General features: G+C 40.5%; 1 protein-coding gene across 1 annotated transcript in view; it reads left to right on the top strand.

The window, feature by feature from the left end:
- LOC109937677 (spondin-1) overlaps nucleotides 1–17748 on the top strand; it is a 298509-nt gene that overhangs the window by 256206 nt on the left and 24555 nt on the right. The window contains exons 9-11 of the mRNA XM_048607183.1: nucleotides 7527–7667; nucleotides 9905–9986; nucleotides 12115–12297. Coding sequence (XP_048463140.1) covers nucleotides 7527–7667; nucleotides 9905–9986; nucleotides 12115–12297 — 406 coding nt within the window. The remainder of the gene's footprint in view (nucleotides 1–7526; nucleotides 7668–9904; nucleotides 9987–12114; nucleotides 12298–17748) is intronic.

Raw genomic sequence — 17748 nt, 5'->3', positions numbered from 1 at the left:
TGACCTATCCCCTTCCTAACTCCCTACCTACACTCACCTTTCCTGGCCCCATCCCCGCCTCTTCGACCTGTTTGTTTCCTCTCCACCTATCCTCTCCTCTATCCCTCGTCTATCTGCCTCCCACTCTCTCCCTATTTATTTCAAAACCCCCTTCCCCTCCCCCTTTTCTGATGAAGGGTCTAGGCCCGAAACGTCAGCCTCTCTGCTCCTATGATGCTGCTTGGCCTGCTGTGTTCATCCAGCCCTGCACTTTGCTGGAAAAGCTCAACAGGTCTGGCAGAACAAAAAAAGGTTCTGAGGAAGGGTCAGCAGAAACGTTAACTCTGTTTTTTCCTTCACAGACGCTGCCAGACCTGCTGAGCTTTTCCAGCAACTTTGTTTTTGGTGCTGTCTAAGGACCTTCGGTGAAATTTACAGTGCATCTTGTAGATCATCTGAGTGTCAATGGTAGAGGGAGTGGAAGTGTGGTGCCAAATCAAATGAGCTGCTTTGTCCTGGATGGTGCCAAGCATCTTGAGTGTTGTTGGAGCTGCATTCATCTATGCAAGTGGGTATATTCCATTTCACTCCTGACTTATGCCTTCTAGATGGTAGACAGGCTTTGGCGAGTCAGGAGATGACCTTTAATGACCTGGTCTTGTAGCTACTGTATTTATATGGTGAGTCCAGTTGAGTTTCTGGTCAATGATAACACCAGGATGTTGATAGTGGGGAATTCAATGATGGTAACACCACTGAATGTCAAGGGACAGTGGTTAGATTACCTCTTATTGGAGGAGATGGTCATTGCCTGGCATTTGACTGGTTTGAATTTTACCTGCCAATTATCACCTCAATCCTGGATACCGTCCAGATCCTGGTGCATTTGAATATGGACTGCTCCAATGTCTGAGGATTTGCAAATGGTGTTGAACATTGTGCAATCATAAGCAAACATCCCCACTTCTCACCTTATGATGAAAGGAAGGTCATTGATGAAGCAGCTGAAGAATGCTGGGTCTAGACATTATCTGAGGAAATCTTACAGAGATTTCCTGGAGCTGACATGACTGACGTCCAACGACTACAATCATCTTCCTACGTGTCAGGTATAACTCCAATCAAAGGAGAGTGTGCCCCCATACTCATTGATTCCAGTTTTACTGGGTCTCCTTAATGTCATCTTCTGTCAGATGCAACCTTGAGATCAAAGGCTGTCAGTCTCACCTCTAGAAATCACCTCTTTTTGTTTGAACCAAGGCTTGCTGCCTGTGCAGTGAATACCTCCACAATAAAGCTCATGCTGTTTAATGTTTCAACCTCCTGGTCCTTTTTGGAATGTACAGTTACAAAGTGAGCAAGGTTGAGAAAAATATATTCTAGTGTATACAATATTTCAAAAAGACTGGTAAAATGCAGTGTGGAGTGGTAGCCTTGATAGTAGAAGATACTATAAGAAGAATTGTGAGAAATTATTTTAAAACAGAAAATCAAGAATTAAAATTTCAATAGGTAGAGATTAGGAATATGAATGATCAGAAGATGCCAGTGGGAGTAGTTTAAAGGGCACCAAACTGTAGTTGCTCATCTCAAATTGCCCTTCTAAAGGTCAATTAAGAGCCTGCCACATTGTTATGGATCTGGAGTCATGTTTAGGCTAGACCTGGTATATTTAGCACGTTTTCCTCCCTAAAGCTATTTATGAACTAGATAAGTATTTAGAGCAATCAGCAATGGTTATCTAGTCACCATTACTGAGACTAGATCGTAATTCTCAATTGATTAAATAAATTCAATTTCCATGAGCTTGCAAAGCAGGATTTAAACTTGTGTCTTCAGAGTTTTAGCCTGGGCTTTCGGATTGCTAATCTGTAACACTATGCCACTGCCTTCCTTCACATAGATTAAACCAATCAAGTTGGTGGCAGTGGTCTGAAGATGAGTTTGTAGAATGCTTTTGTGACAGTTTCCTGGAGCAATATGTTGTGAAGCTAAGTAGGAATAAAACTATTTTAGATGTAGTATTGTGTAATGAGGCAGAGTTAATTAGTAATTTAATTAGTCATTAAATCTGAAAATAACACAGTCCAGTCACAAACAAGAATCTTTAAGACAATTGTAGAGAAATGAGGGAAGAATTGGTTAATGTTGGAAGGGTAAACCAACAAATACACAATGGGGAACATTAAAAGAGACAATTCAATAAGTTCAACATAAATGCACTCAACTGAAAAACCAAAACTAAGGAGAAAAGATCCATTTGCGGCTTATTAAAGAGGATTGGCATAGTTTTAAATTAAAAGAATAGGCTTTTAATGGTAGATGACCCAACAAGCTATTCTTCAGGTAGCTGCATACGTTTTTTTTAATTGTTCAAGTGGGACATATGTTGTGTTTTGGGCTATGAAAGATTGGAAAATATCATTTTTCTCATTAAGAATTGGCTTAATTCCAGAAGTGGCAAAACACACCAGAAGGCAGAAAATCATTTTGATAGTTTAAAAGGTAGGAACACCCCTCTTCGTGATATAGAAATACAATATTGCTATTGAGCACAATTTAAAGCTTGGAAGAAACAATACAATATATTTTTGATAATGAACTGAATTAAATCTTTGTTGGAGAAATCTTATAAAGCATTGTTATGAAAATATGGAAACTGTAGTCATCTCTGTTTTTTCTCATTACTTTTGGTTTGGAACTGAGTGGAGATCAAGAGTTGAACTTTGAGTACCAGCTTGTTTTAAAGGAAAAGAGAACAAAGAAAAACATTTGCTGTTGGGAACTGACCTGGAAGATTGTACAATTTATAAACTGTTCTAAGGACACTGTAGATGAATTGGCACCAAGCTGCTGCTGTGCTCTAGATTGGCTGTTGAATTTACTAATCAAGGGAGAATGGGTGCTAACCAGCTAATCACAGAGAACACAAAGAACATCAAATAACACAGCACAGAAACAGGCCCTTTGGCCCTCAAGCCTGCGCTGACACATTTTACCCTTCCATACTGAAACTGTCTTCACTTACAGGATCTGTATCCCTCTATTCCCTTCCTGTTCAGGTATTCATCCAGGTGCTTTTGAATGCTGCTATTTTGTCTGCATCGACCATCTCCTCTGGCAATGCATTGCAGGCACTCCACCATTTTTGTGAAAAACATGCCTCGCACATTTCTTTTAAACTCCACCCCCCCGCCCTGCCCTGCTACCATCATGAGCCTGTGTCCCCCAGTAATTGACCCCTCCACCCTCATAATTGCTGCTCTATCCATGTCATTCACAATCTTATAAACTTCTATTAAGTCGCCCCTCAATCTCTGCATGCCAGTGAAAACAAACCCAGTCTATCCAACCTTTCTTCATAGCTAAAATCCCCCATACCAGGCAACAGCCGAGTAAACCTTTTCTGCACCTTCTCTAGAGCATCCACACCCTTCTGGTAGTGTGGTGACCAGAACTGCATGCAATATTCCAAGTGTGGCCTAACTAAAGTTCAATAAAGTGGCAGCATATCTTGTTTATCCTTATACTCAATGCCCCTTCCAATGAAGGCCAGCATGCCATAGTCCTTTTTTACTACCTTCAGTGATCTGTGGAGCTGAACACACAGATCCCTCTGCATATCAATACTCGTAAGGGTTCTGCCACTCACTGTATAATTTCGACCTGTATTTGACATTCCAAAATGCATCACCTCACATTTGTTTGGATTAATCTGCCATTTTCTGCCCATGTCTCCAACTGATCTATATCCTGCTGTATCCTCTGACAATTCTCCTCAGCATCCGTAACTCCACCAATCTTTGTATTGTCTGCAAACTTACTAATTAGACCAGCTACGTTTTCCTCCAAATCATTTATGTACACCACGAACAGCAGAGGTGCCATTACTGATCCCTGTGGAACACCACTAGTCACAGTCCTCCATTTGAAAAGCATCCTTCCAACGCTACTCTCTGTCTCCTATGACTAAGCCAGTTCTGTATCCATTTTACCAGCTCACCCCTGATTCCTTGTGACTTCACTTTTTGTACCATTCTGCTGTAAGGGACCTGGTAAAGGGCTTTGCTTAAGTCCATGTAAACAATATCAACCGCTTTTCCCTCATCAATCATCTTTTGTCACCTCCTCAAAAAACTCGATCAAGTTAGTGAGGCATGACCTCCCCTGCACAAAACCACCCTGTCTATTGCTAATAATTCCATTTGCTTCTAAATGCATTTGATTTTGTCACTGTAAATGTTTTCCAATAATTTCCTTACCACCAACGTGAGACTCACAGGCCTATAATTTCCAGGATTACTCCTGCTACCCTTATTAAACAGTGGGAAAACATTGGCTATTTTCCAATCCTCAGTGAGTGTTGATTGGAAAAAGAAGAAAAAATAGTTCCGACTGGATTTTGGCGGCAGAGTGATTTCTGAAAACCTCTGGGGACTGCTGTTGTGCTTTGCTCTCTCTAGTTTTCTATCAAGTTATCAAATTGTTGAATGCTCTGAGAAAAAAATCCCAGTCTGTAGCAAATAAGTGAATGTTTCTAGAGGCCTGATGAATCTGTTTGCATTAACTGGTGACTTTGGAATTTAACCGAGTTATACAGTTCTACTTGCCTGTGAATAAACCATTGTCCAAGGATTTCTTGTAGGCTTAATATCCATCATTTGAAATGGGTTATTGAACTGTAGCAAAATAATTTGCCTGCCTGTCTACTTTCATTGACTTATGTACAAAGGACAGCTAGATAACTTTGTACATCCACGTATCCCAATGTATCACTATTTGAACATTACATGCCATTCTGTTTCTTACATTCTGATATATCACTTTATATTTGGACACATTGTGTACTGTGTTCTGCCCTGGGTTTGCCCATTTAGTCAACTGTCTAAATCACTTTGAAGTCTCCTTGTATCCTCCATGCAACTCACCATTCTGCCCAGTTTTGTGTCATCAGCAAACTTGGAAAAGCTGCATTTCATCCTTTCATTCTGATCATTTGGATATATTGTGAATAGATGGGGCCCAAGCACTGATATTCATGATACCCCACTAGTCCCTGCCTACCATGTAGAAAAGACCCATTTATTCCTTCTATTTCCCATCTGTCAACTAATTCTCAATCCATATCAATATATTACCCCATACTCATGTGCTTTAATTTTGCCCATTAACCTCCTGTGTGGCACCTTATCAAAAGTCTTCTGAAAACCCAAATATTTCACATTCATTGGTTCTCCCTTATCTGGTCTACTGGTTACATCCTCAAAAACGCCAGTAGATTTGTTCAGTTTGGTTTGCCTTTCGTAAACACTTGCTGGCTTTGTCCAATCTCATTGAAACTTTCCAAGTATTCTATTATCATGCATTTTTATTGCAGACTTCAGAATGCAGAAGCCAAGAGCTGCAGACCCACATAATATGCTGCCACTGAATAACATTAGGTTAAAGGAGCACATTTCTGGCATCTGGCTGCAAAGGCTGGAACAAATAGTCACGGTATCAGAGTAAAGGTCTAAAATGAGGAGATGTTTTATTCACTCAGAGTATTCTGAACTTTTAGAAATCTCTGCTCCAGAAAGCAGTAATTTCACTATCCTTAAGATTTCAATAGATTTTTGTATACTTCAGGAATGGAGGGGTATGACACAGCAGACACTGAGGTATAAGTTCAGCTGTGGTCTTACTGAATGGTGGAACAGGATTGAAAGGCTGAATGGCCAATTATTAATCCTATTTTTTTTATTCTCTTCCATGGCAGTGAGGTCTACATCTCACCAGTCTCTAGGTAAAGAGGTTTTGCCTGAATTTATGACTAGACCGGATTTGTTTCTAGATACGTAAGAAACAGTACCGAAGCATTTAGATCTTAAACTTCCAATGGTAACTATGTGTTTTGTTGCAAAGAGTTTTGGGGAAGGTGTGTGGTTATCACAGATCATTTCCGCAAAAAATGGCAGGCTGTTCTGGTTGCCTTCAACTTCCCATTGTTGAAAGACATGCTGGAATCCGGTGATAAGTGCAGAATCCAGCATTAAGAGATTAGAAGTGTGTGCAAAGTAGATTACCATGAGATTTCCAGAAATGCTTGGATCAAATTCAAGAGACTCGGAAAATTATTGTTGGAAGTTAAACATCTGCAGTTTAATTGTCATCAGCTGTAAAGTTTTATGTGCTCTTTCCGGATTTTATCACAATTCGGATGTGGTTTAATATTTTGCGTTGTATACTGTATTGAAGTCATAATTGGGGTAATAAATTCTGAATTATTAAACTGTATTTTTACTGAAAACTTTCAGGAAATAACATACAATTACAGAACTGAGGTTCATAACAACGGACTGGCTTATTAAGTGATGAGGCAGATGATACTTTCAGCTTTTTTCAACAGCTTCAAAGTCGCTAACATAAGCACAATACTATGCAGTCCTGTCTCGAAGTTCTTATATTTCAATTCTTTAATTTGCATTCAGTTAGTCTATTGTTCAAACTGCACACTGGCTGTGTGTTTACCTTTCCCATTCTCTGGTATCTGAAAATTCATCTTTGGTCATATTTGGTTGTGAATCAGCATGATATTGGCAAGCCAAGAAGCCCAGACTGCACGATTGAAGCTGTCTTCATTGTGTGTTATAAATTGTCTTGCAGATTTCCAGTCACTGATGCCCAGGTCTCAACTATGTCTCAATGAGCAAATGCCATCCTCAGATACTTTAAGCAGCTCACTTGAACTGAGCAATAACAACAACTTGTATTTGCAAAGCACATTTAGTGTAGTAAAGTAGCCCAAGGCATTATTGTTGGATCATTTGCAAGCAAAAGCAATGATCCTGTTGACTGGACGTTCAGAGAGGTGATCAAAGCCTTGGGTAAAGAGAGAGGGATTAACTGTGAAGTACATAGGTAATGAGGTTTAGGGATGGAATTTTAGAGTTTTGATCTCTACCAGCCAAAGGGAGGGGTGTAAAAGAGAAGTGATTAAAATGGTGATTATGTAAGAGGCCAGAATCTGATAGGTGCAGAAATCTTGGAAGATGGTAGCTAGAAGAGTTTACCAAGAGTGGAGTGATGTTGCCATGTCGGGATTTGTTATTGAGAATAAGAGTGATGTAGCATTTAGGGATTTGATACCAAGAGTGAGAGGGATGTAGCCTTGTAGAGATTTGAAAACAATGATCCTGAATTTTAAAATTTTGAAGTGACCATGAGCCATTGTGGTTTAGTGTGTGTAGAGTGAAGAGTGAATGGGACTTGGTTAGGACACCAGGGGGAGTTCCTTTCCAATTCTTTGAAATCATGCTATGGATCTTTCGTGCCTACCAGGGCAGACAGGCTGTACTGCAATGAGAGTGTCAACCTTTTGTGCTGAAGTCTGTGGTTTGAGATTTGATCCCACAACTTCATGACTCAGAGGTATGAGTTTTACACACTGAGCAATAGCTGCAATAAAAATGCAAGTAGTTGTTTAAGATTTTTCTTTACTTTGACTCAAATCCAGTTACCATATGAATTTGTTTACAAACATTATGTAACACTTTCTGTTTCTTCAGGCCCCAAACCAACGGACAGAGCCTCAAGAAAGAATTAGACCACTAACTAGCCTGGATCATCCAAAAAGCCCCTTCTATGATCCTGAAGGGGGTCCAATTGTTCCTGTGGCCAGAGTTGTGATTGAAAGAATTGCAAGAAAGGTAACATGGATTTCTCAGACCATTCAGAAACAAACCGCTGACTACAATGAACTGTTACTGGGATTATGTCATAAGCAGATTGGAGCGTAAAATTCTCAGGAATTGAAGAGAATGCAACCTGCGGATCTTTAGTTCCTATTTGTGAGGACTTTATTAGAAAACTCCCTTGCTTTTATATGTATCTAGAAAACATTTCTATTAGGGCTATATGGCCCTGAAATTCTGATGTTCCCCATTCACCCACCCCCTCAAGCTTTGTTGTGGGAAATGTGTGGAATGATCATTATATTCATTAAATAGTTAACACAAGTCATCAACCACCTATGAGGTGGTTAAGGTTATTAGTATATTTATGCCTGTGCTTCTTTCAAAGTTCTGACAGTGATGCCTGTTACAATCTTCCCCTGTCAGTCCCCCTTTTAATCAGGAACAGTCCATAGTTCTTCTACTAGTGGAGGTCCCCAAAGCCTCTCTCCATCCAAAGGCAAAAGCGGGTAACACATAGATTAAAGGGTCAATATTCAGACAAGTAAATAATCAGCCAACACCAGTGGTGTTGTAAGGGATCACATGACAGAAGCCTCTGGACAGAAATGATTCTGTGTACAGCCTCATTCTGTGTTTATAGTATAAATGGTTAGCAGGATGTTAAATAAAAAAGTAATCCTACCAACTCCTTAAACTCGAGAAATAACTGCAGATCTTACCGAGGACACATCATCTCCTAAGACTCACTACTATGATAACAGAAAAAGGCTTTTGTTGAATCTTTGGATCAGACAAAATGCCAAGACTGATCACATTCTCCTATGAGGCCTTTCAAAAAGCTCCATGAGTTCAGGCCAGTTCTGAGAATCATTAGAGAGCGGTCTGGTACTCTCAGATTGGAAAGGGGCAATTAATAGGCATAAGATACACCAACAGCCTAAACTTTCTCATTGAGGTGCTGCTGGTTAGGATTCTGGCAGAAATCACTTCTGCAGCACATAGTCTTGAGAACTGCTGCGGTTTCCCCTTGGCACCTCCTCCTCAATCATCACCACCATTATTTTTATTAAGCTATTCATTTGTGGTTGTTATTGGCAAAGCCAACATTTATTGCCTGTCTTCAATTGTTCTTGTGCAGGTGGTATTGAGCTGCTATCTTGAATACCAATGAGTGGCTTGATAGGCCATGTCAGAGGGCAGTGAGGAGTTGTTGTGGATCTGGAGTCATATGGTAGCTGGACAGGATATGGATGGGCAGATTGCATTCTCTAAAGGACATTAGCAGCTGGTTTTTATGACTGTTTAGTAGTTAACATGGTCACCTTTACTGAGACTAGCTTTACATTCCAGATTTATTTAATAAATTACACTTAAATTCCCCAGCCACCATAGTGGGTTTTGAACTCCTATCTTTGGATTTTTAGTCCAGGACTCAGGATTACTACAAAAGTGAAATACTGTAGAAGCTGGAAATCTGATGGAAGTTCTCAGACCTGAAGCTCTTAGTTCTATTTTCCTCACCTCAGTTAGTGTCTGATAGCTGAGCTTTACCAACATTTTCTGCTTTTGCATCCGGATTCGTGGCCTAGTAATATCACCACTTTGCTGCCACACTCTGACTTGGCTATGCTATTGCATTGTTATTTAGTGAGCCAATGTTTTTGTGACTTTTTTTCTCTTTTCCTAGCAATGCCTACCTTTGAGTAACAGGCAAAACAATGCAGTAAAAGAGACAAGGAATTGAGTTTAGCTAGTTGTAATGTCATTACACTGCCCTTGCTTGGCACTTCATGGATGTCACAGTGTAGATGGTATATTTATTTTCTACAGATCCTTGAATGGGAAAATTAGATATTAACATTGCTGTGATTTATGAAATAAATGTTAATTCATCAGGAAAAAGCTTTCTAACTACCATCTTGAGCTTACATGTGCAAAACAAAATCTCAAAACTAAGGTCTCCATTTTGAAGAAAAATCCTTGAATTCCAATGCCACCACAGTGAAGCCATTGAAATACTGAACCGTTTGTGAGGTTTAACATCATGCTCACCCAGAGAATTGGAGAGAGTTAATCAGAATGATATATTTCTGCAAAATAATGTAATTTTTTTTTTAAAAATGCCATTGAATTGTATTTGCCAGAACTTGTTTTAAATGTTAATAAACCTTTTTTGGTCTTGCTGAGCTTTATGCCTGTTTAAATTAGAACTTTCTTTATGTTCAAGGTTTTTAATTATCTCTTCACAGGGGGAGCAGTGCAATATTCAGCCTGATAATGTAGATGATATCGTGGCCGATCTTAACCAAGAGGAGAAGGAGATGGATGAAGGTAACTGTGTTATAATTATTAACTCAGGGTTCTATGGCCTTTACAGACAGAATGAGATCATTCCTATTGTCACCAGTGTTATTAAAAAAAACATAACCAGCCAATTCACTTTTTCTCCATGTATTTTACATCAGTTTGCAGGACTCATTAACTATTTTGCTTAAACATCAAGGGACAAATCACGAACATTGTTTTCCAATCCCTCAATGGCCTTACACCTCAGTAGTTCTGAAATCTCCTCCAGCTCTACCACCCTGTTAGATATCTGTGTTCCTCTAATCTTGACCTCCTGAGTATTCTCAAACTCCTTCACACCATTACTGCTGGCTATGCATTCAGCTACCCAGCCCTTGAACTCTTGAATGCCAAATCTAAATTTCTACCACTCTATCTCTTTCGCCTTCTTTAAGATGCTTCTTAAAACTTACCTCTTTAACCAAGCTTTTTGGTCAACTGTTTTAGTGTCTCCTAATGTTATTTGTTTTCAGATTTTCTTTCACAACATTCCTGTGATGTGCCTTGGAACAATTTATTTTATTAAAGGCACAATATAAATGTAAGTTATTGTGTTATTATTCCAGCACAGTGACTGTTTGAGTAAACTAATAGTCCAAGCACGTTATTTTTATCAAACAGAAACCTAAATAGTCATGGGAAAGATCACACACAAAGTGAATCAATATTTAAAAAAGGAACATTTAGAGAGAGAACTCTCTGGTGGTCCCTCAATATAATCTCAAACTTAGAAGGTTGAAGGGTAATCCAGCTGAGATCTTTAAAATTATAAGATGATTTGCTGGTGTAAAAAGAGGAAGGTATTTTGTCTAATACAGAAATCCAGAACAGGGGGACACAATAATAAATTATAGCCAGGCCATTGATGAATTAAACTGGAAAGTTACTTGACAGAAAATAAGGTTAGTTAAAATCTGGCACTCACTGTCCCAAATGGTTATTGAGGCTGCGGGCAATTGAAAGTTTCAAATCTATGTTTAATAGATTTTTGGTTGGGTAATGGTATCAAGGCATTAAATAAATGAAATTGGGCTACAGAGCAGACAGGTCTAATTGATTTAATGATAGTACAGGCATGAGGGACTGAATGGCCTTTCCTGCTTCTGAGCTGCCTGAGCCTGAGCTGCCAACTAAGATCTTGAAAGAGAAAAATTGAAGCAATCAAAATAGACCTAGGTGCCCAGATGGGATAGATAAAATACAAGCTTTGATGAAAGACCTTTCTCAGCCTTATATCCTTATTGCTTGTCTTCAGCTAGGTAAAGCTGCTTCAATTATGATGCAAAATTGTTTTGACCATGCCAGCAGGTTATTCTGCATCCACCTAATTACTTTCTTTTCATTTCAATGGAGAGGGAAGTTAGCAAAAGACAGGACGAGTGGGGTGGGCATAGAATGTATCCTTTATTGCCATTATGTTTTACATGATAATCGATAGTTAACTACATTAAATCTTCAGGTTAATAGTCATCATGTTCACCAACAATAAATTGTGTTCATTTGGTGTCTTTAAGGAAAGATGCTTCACAGAAGCAATTTAATACAAAATCTGACACCATGCCACATAAGGAGATATTAGGGCAAATGACCAAAAGCATGGTCAAGGAGGTTAGTACTAAAGAGACTTTTTAGAGAAGGAAAGCAAGGTAGAAAGGCACAAAGATTTAGGGAGAGTATTCCAGAAGTTAGAGTTTGGCAGCTGAAGATATTGGAAGACATGGGCAACAATTGTGAACCATTTAGAATGGGAGATGTTAAAGAGTCCTGAATTGGAGAACAGTGGAGGTTTGTGTGCCTGAGGTGAATTCAGGAGAGTGGAATGACAAGGCCACGGAAGAATTTGAAAACAAGGTCAAGATTTTAAAGTCAAGGTATTCCTTAACCAGGATCCAATGTAAACCAGTAGAGATGAAGTGATGGGTGAATGGGATTCAATGTGAATTAGAGCGCAGCAGTAGATTTCGATGGCCTCAAATGTATTGAGAGTAGAATGTAGGAGACTAAACAGATGTTTTCACATGTTGAAAAAGTTAAGTTCAACTTGTAAATAAATTGGTTGTGTGAGGTATTAGCCAGGAGAAGTGAGTAAATGTCTATTTCCCTTCATTCGCAGATGACACTCCAGAAACTTGTATCTACTCAAATTGGTCTCAGTGGTCAGCCTGCAGCTCCTCCACTTGTGAGAAGGGGAAACGGATGAGGCAAAGAATGCTCAAAGCACAACTGGATCTAAGTGTGCCTTGTCCACATACTCAAGATTTTGAGCCTTGCATGGGGCCAGGTTGCCGTGATGATGGTAAGCATGCACAGGAAATAATATGATGAGCAGATAAAGAAATTGTAGATGGTGAATGAAAGAGTCTACGACAGATGGTGTTGTGATGAAGAACCAAAACCGGTTCTATGCATGTTGAGAATTAACTCAAGTCTGGGAACGGAGAAACGTTATTTTCCTTTCAAGACTAGAGCCACATTTTAATACCAGCTCAAATTCATGAGACATTCTTTCCTTGGCGGTTGATAGGCTTGGATTTGACTGAATCTGTGCAGCCTCAATCCTGATCCTAGAGAATATGATTCTGCAATAGAAGACTGTAAATTATTAGGTACTCTATGGGAACCTTCAGGGAATAAAGACACAAGACAAATTCAAATTTCATTCACTAAAGAAAGAAAGAACTTACATTTCTATGGCCTCTTGCACAACTCTAATAGACTCCAAGCCTCTTTATAGTCCATGAATTACTTCTGAAGTGTAATCACTATTTGAAATACAAGGAAATATTGCACTCTGCAAGTTCTAAAACATCAGGGGTACATTGTGTAGACAATCTGTATTAGTGATATTGGTCAAAAGATAAGTAATGGCCCAAGACACTGCAAAGATCTTCTTGTTCTTCTTCAAACTAATGCCATGTGGTCTCTTAGATCTACCCAAGAGGGCAGTTAGGGTCTCAAATTGATGTCTCACCTGAAATATGAATGATACCAGTGCATAGGACAACATTCGTTTGAGGCTGCAAAAGACATACGTCTCCCCACCATCCCCCCCACCCCCCCACAACAAGTGACAGCACAGTGCTTCCTCAGCAATGACCCTCTGTTGGTCCAATGCATCCTCAACATTTACTAGTGGTCAGTGCTAATAATAGAGGCCAAGAGAGTAGGGAGGTCTTCCATTCCAAACCATTTATAACTTTCACCAGCATGAGGATTAGACGTTAAATGCTGCCATGGATAAATAAAAAGGAACCAAATGAATGCGGCTCCATTACAGGCACACTCAGGAGAATGTGTAATGGGGAATAGAACAATGGTGGAGAAACTAAATAATGTGTTTCTTTTCATTGTTGAATGTACAAGAAATCCCCCAGAATTAGAGATACAAGTGATAAGAGAGATTTGGAGTTGAAGGAAATTAGTACTTGTGAAAAGGCTGTGCTGGAAAAATTAATGGGGTTGAAAGTTGATAAGTTGTTGGGACCTGATTGCAAACATCCCAGAGTGCTGAAGGAGGTGACTATCGAGATGATAAATGTGAAGCTGGAAAAGCACAGCCCATCAGACTGCAACTGAGGTGCAAGAAAGTCAGTGTTAGCTTTCCTGCTCCTAGGACACTGTCTGACCGGCTGTGCTTTTCCAGCTTCACAATTATTGAGTCTAGCTTCCCAAGTGACTATCGAGATAGTTGATGCATTGGTAATCATCTTCCAAAATTCCTGGAGATTGGAAGCTAGCATATATCATCTCACTAATTAAGAAAGGAGCAAGAGAGAAAACAGGGAACGACAAACCTGTCAGCCTTCTATCAGTAGTAGAAAAAAATGCTAGAATTTATTATTAAGGACATGATAAACAAGCACTTGAATGAATGTGCGTTGATTGGTCATATTCAGCATGGATTTGCAAATGGAAAATCATGTTTGATGAACTTGTTGGAATTTTTGAGGACGTTATGAAGAAAATTGATAAAGGGGAGATGATGGATGTAGTATACTTGGATTTTCAGAAGGTATCTGTCAAGGGCCCCGCAGGAGATCGTTTGTTTTAGTTTTGCTAACCAAACGGGATAGGAGGTAATGTACTGGCATAGCTTAGGCTTAGGCTAACAGACAGAAAACAGAGAGTAGGAATAATTTGGCCCATTGACCGTGCACCAACGCTCTGAAAATCATGCCACCCAGACCCAGCCTCCACTCTATCCCTGTAACTCACCCAGCCTGCACACTATGGCGCAATTTAGCATGACCAATCCAACTAACCTGTAACACCTTTTGACTGTGGGAGGCAACCACACCACCTGGAGAAAGCACGCACAGACACGGGGAGAATGTACAAACTCCATACAGACAGTCATGGAATGGAGCCCAGGTCACTGGTGCTGTAAGGCAGCAGTGCTAACCACTTTCACATTGGCAGGTTGTGGTTAATGGGGTAGCACAAGGATTAGTACTTGGGGCTCCTGCTGTTTCTAATATACATCAGTGTTTTGGATGTGGGGACCAAATGTAATATTTACAAATTTGCAGATGATAAACGCTAAGCAAGAATATACATTGTGATGAAGATGTAAAGCGATGTCATGTGGATTTGGACAGGCGTAGCTAATGGGCAAGAACATGGCAGATGGAACATAATGTGAAAAAATTGAGGTTATCCACTTTGGTAAGAGCAGCAGATTTGCAGAGTATTCTTAAATGGTGAGAGGTTGGAAAGTGTAGATGTGCAAAGTCACTGAAGGCTAACATGTGGGTGCAGTAAACTATTAGGAAGGCTAATGGAATGTCAGTCTTTACTAAAAAAAGGAAGAGTGAAGTTTTGTTTCCATCATATAGGAGTTTGCTTTGATTACATGTGAGAAACCGTGAGCACCAAACAACTGTACCTCCCAGTCACAAACCATTTCAACTCCCCCTCCCACTCCTTGAACGACGTGTCCATCCTGGGCTTCCTGCAGTGCCACAACGATGCCACCTGAAGGTTGCAGGAACAGCACCTCATGTATCGTTTGGGAACCCTGCAGCCCAATGGTATCAATGTGGCCTTCACAAGCTTCAAAATCTCCCCTCCCCTGACCGCATCCCAAAACCAGCCCAGCTCATTCCCACCTCCCCAACTTGTCCTCCCACCTATCCACTCCTCCCACCTCAAGCCCCACCCCCATCTCCTACCTACTAGCCTCATCCCGCCTCCTTGACCTGTCCGTCCTCCCTGGACCGACCTATCCCATCCCTAACTCCCCACCTGCACTCACCTTTACTGGCTCCAACCCTGCCTCCTTGACCTGTCTGTCTCCTCTCCACCTATCTTCTCCTCTATCCATCTTCTATCTGCCTCCCCCTTTCTCCCTGTTTATTTCAGAATCCCCTTCCCCTTCTCCATTTCTGAAGAAGGGTCTAGGCCCGAAACGTCAGCCTTCCTGCTCCTCTGATGCTGCTTGACCTGCTGTGTTCATCCAGCTCTACACCTCGTTGTCCGCAGTTTTGGTCTCCATATCTCAAGAAAGATATTATTGCCATAAAGTGAATGCAATGAAAGGTCACCAGACTTGTTCCCAAGAAGATGGGACTTTCCTTTGAAGTGAGATTGGGGAATTTAGGCCTGCTTTCTCTGGAAATTCAAAGAGTGACAGATAATTTCACAAAATACTTCAAGGGATAGAGAAAATTAATTAAGGTACGATGTTTCCATCAGTTGGGGAGTCTAATATCAGGGAGCACAATTTTTAAATAAAATAAAAGAGACTCCATTTAGAATTGAGATGAGAAAAAAAATTCAGTACGTTGTGAATCTTTGGAATTCTCTCTCCTAAAGTGCTGTGGAAGCTCAGTCTTAGAGTATGTTTAAGGGAGAAATTGATAGATTTCTGATTACCAATGGCATACAGGGTTATGGGGATGGGATGGGTACAGGGCATCAAAGTGTTCAATTAGCCACGATCATAATCAGTGGCAGAGCAATCTCAATGGACTGAATATCCCACTTGTGTTCCCACGATCCTAAAGTAGAATGTATTTTTTCTAATTCTGTACTCCTGATCGATTTTAGAATCACAAGTCTAATTTGCCTCCTGAGAATATTATTCATTCATTTTTCCCTCTCTCTAAACTGGTAATTTTGTAATGCCGCACAGAAGATCCCATCCACTCAGTACATGGAATGGAGATGATATCTTCCAGGTTTCCACCTCCTTGCTGCTGTGGTTGAATGACTGGACCTCACAATAAGCTAACACAGCTAGGAAGCCTGCAGAAATATGCTTGAGATTTCTATTCCAAATCATTTAAAGCAGACAATTTATATGTCAGTCCTCCTTTACACGTGGGAGCAGCTGTTTCCTTTGATAGTGAACTTGCAGCTGTAAAACACCTTCCAACAATAGCTCAGCTCCTAAAGCATGGAAAGATCAGGAGAGAGATGTCGAGGGTGGGGGTAGTAATTTTGTGTGCTTGGCAATAAGCACTCAGTATCTAAGAGAAACAAAACACAGCATTTTAAAGAGGAGGCTGTATTGGCAGTGCAAGTTGAGGGATAAATTTTACCAGTGCCCTGAGAAGATTTCTTGAGGATTGAATGATAAATGTTGTCCAAGACAGTGAGAGAATTTATTTCCCATTCTCCAGAAAAATGTAATTTTTCTTGGTATTCAAACCATGACGGTTTACGACACAACATTAGTTAATAATAAGCAGTAAGCGTACAGAAAGGTCATCATTCATGTATAAAAGGTTTTCTCTTTGAAGAGTTTATCCCTTCAGTCATGTTGCTACTGATCAGAATGAGCACCCCATGGAAACAGGAATCCAGAAGTCCTAATGTCATTATCCCATCTCAATCCACAGAATCATCAACGTAGCTCTAGAGACAAGGGGAAAGCCCTTCACCACATCAGGTCCCTCCAACCTCTTCACACCCTTTCATTCTCATCATCCTTCATAACAGTTTGACCCAGCTTACCCTCTCTCCCTGTATCTCTTTCCCCTCCCCTTGCTCCGACTCCCTTTAACAAGTAAACTCCCTTATCCCCTTTTAGCATCCTTCAACACTTCTCTCTCCATCCCTCTCCCCTTACCACTTCTCTGCTCTGCTCCCTGATCTCCTTAATCCACTTAGTATTGACTTCATTAACAGAACTCACAAATTCTATAAAATATTTGGACAACTTTGAGACGTTCCAGAAAATAAACATCACTTCAGTATGCACTTGGAAACTATTATCCTCTGGGAACACCATAAATCTGCCAAAATAAACAAAATTTCAACAGGTAATTGAAAACATGATTCACTTACAAATACACAAATCTGGTAAAATAAACAGACATCACTTCATTGTGGAACACCTATGCTTGGTTCGCAACAAACAACTGCACCTCTCAGTTGCGAACCATTTCAACTCCCCCTCCCACTCCTTAGACAACATGTCCATCCTGGGCCTCCTGCAGTGCCACAACGATGCTATCCAAAGGTTGCAGGAACAGCACCTCATATTTCGTTTGGGAACCCTGCAGCCCCATGGTATCAATGTGGACTTCACAAGCTTCAAAATCTCCCCTCCCCCAACCGCATCCCAAAACCAGCCCAGCTTGTCCCCGCCTCCCCAACCTGTCCTTCTCCCACCTATCCCCTCCTCCCAACTAAAGCCCCACCCCCATCTCCTACCTACTAGCCTCATCCCGCCCCCTTGACCTGTCCGTCCTCCTTGGACTGACCTATCCCCTCCCTAACTCCCCACCTACACTCACCTTTA

The sequence above is a fragment of the Rhincodon typus genome, chromosome 17, assembly GCF_021869965.1.
Source record: "Rhincodon typus isolate 14 chromosome 17, sRhiTyp1.1, whole genome shotgun sequence".
Taxonomy (NCBI): Eukaryota; Metazoa; Chordata; class Chondrichthyes; order Orectolobiformes; family Rhincodontidae; genus Rhincodon; species Rhincodon typus.
Note: the sequence above shows the minus strand (reverse complement) of the source record. Positions and strands in the feature narration are given on the sequence as shown.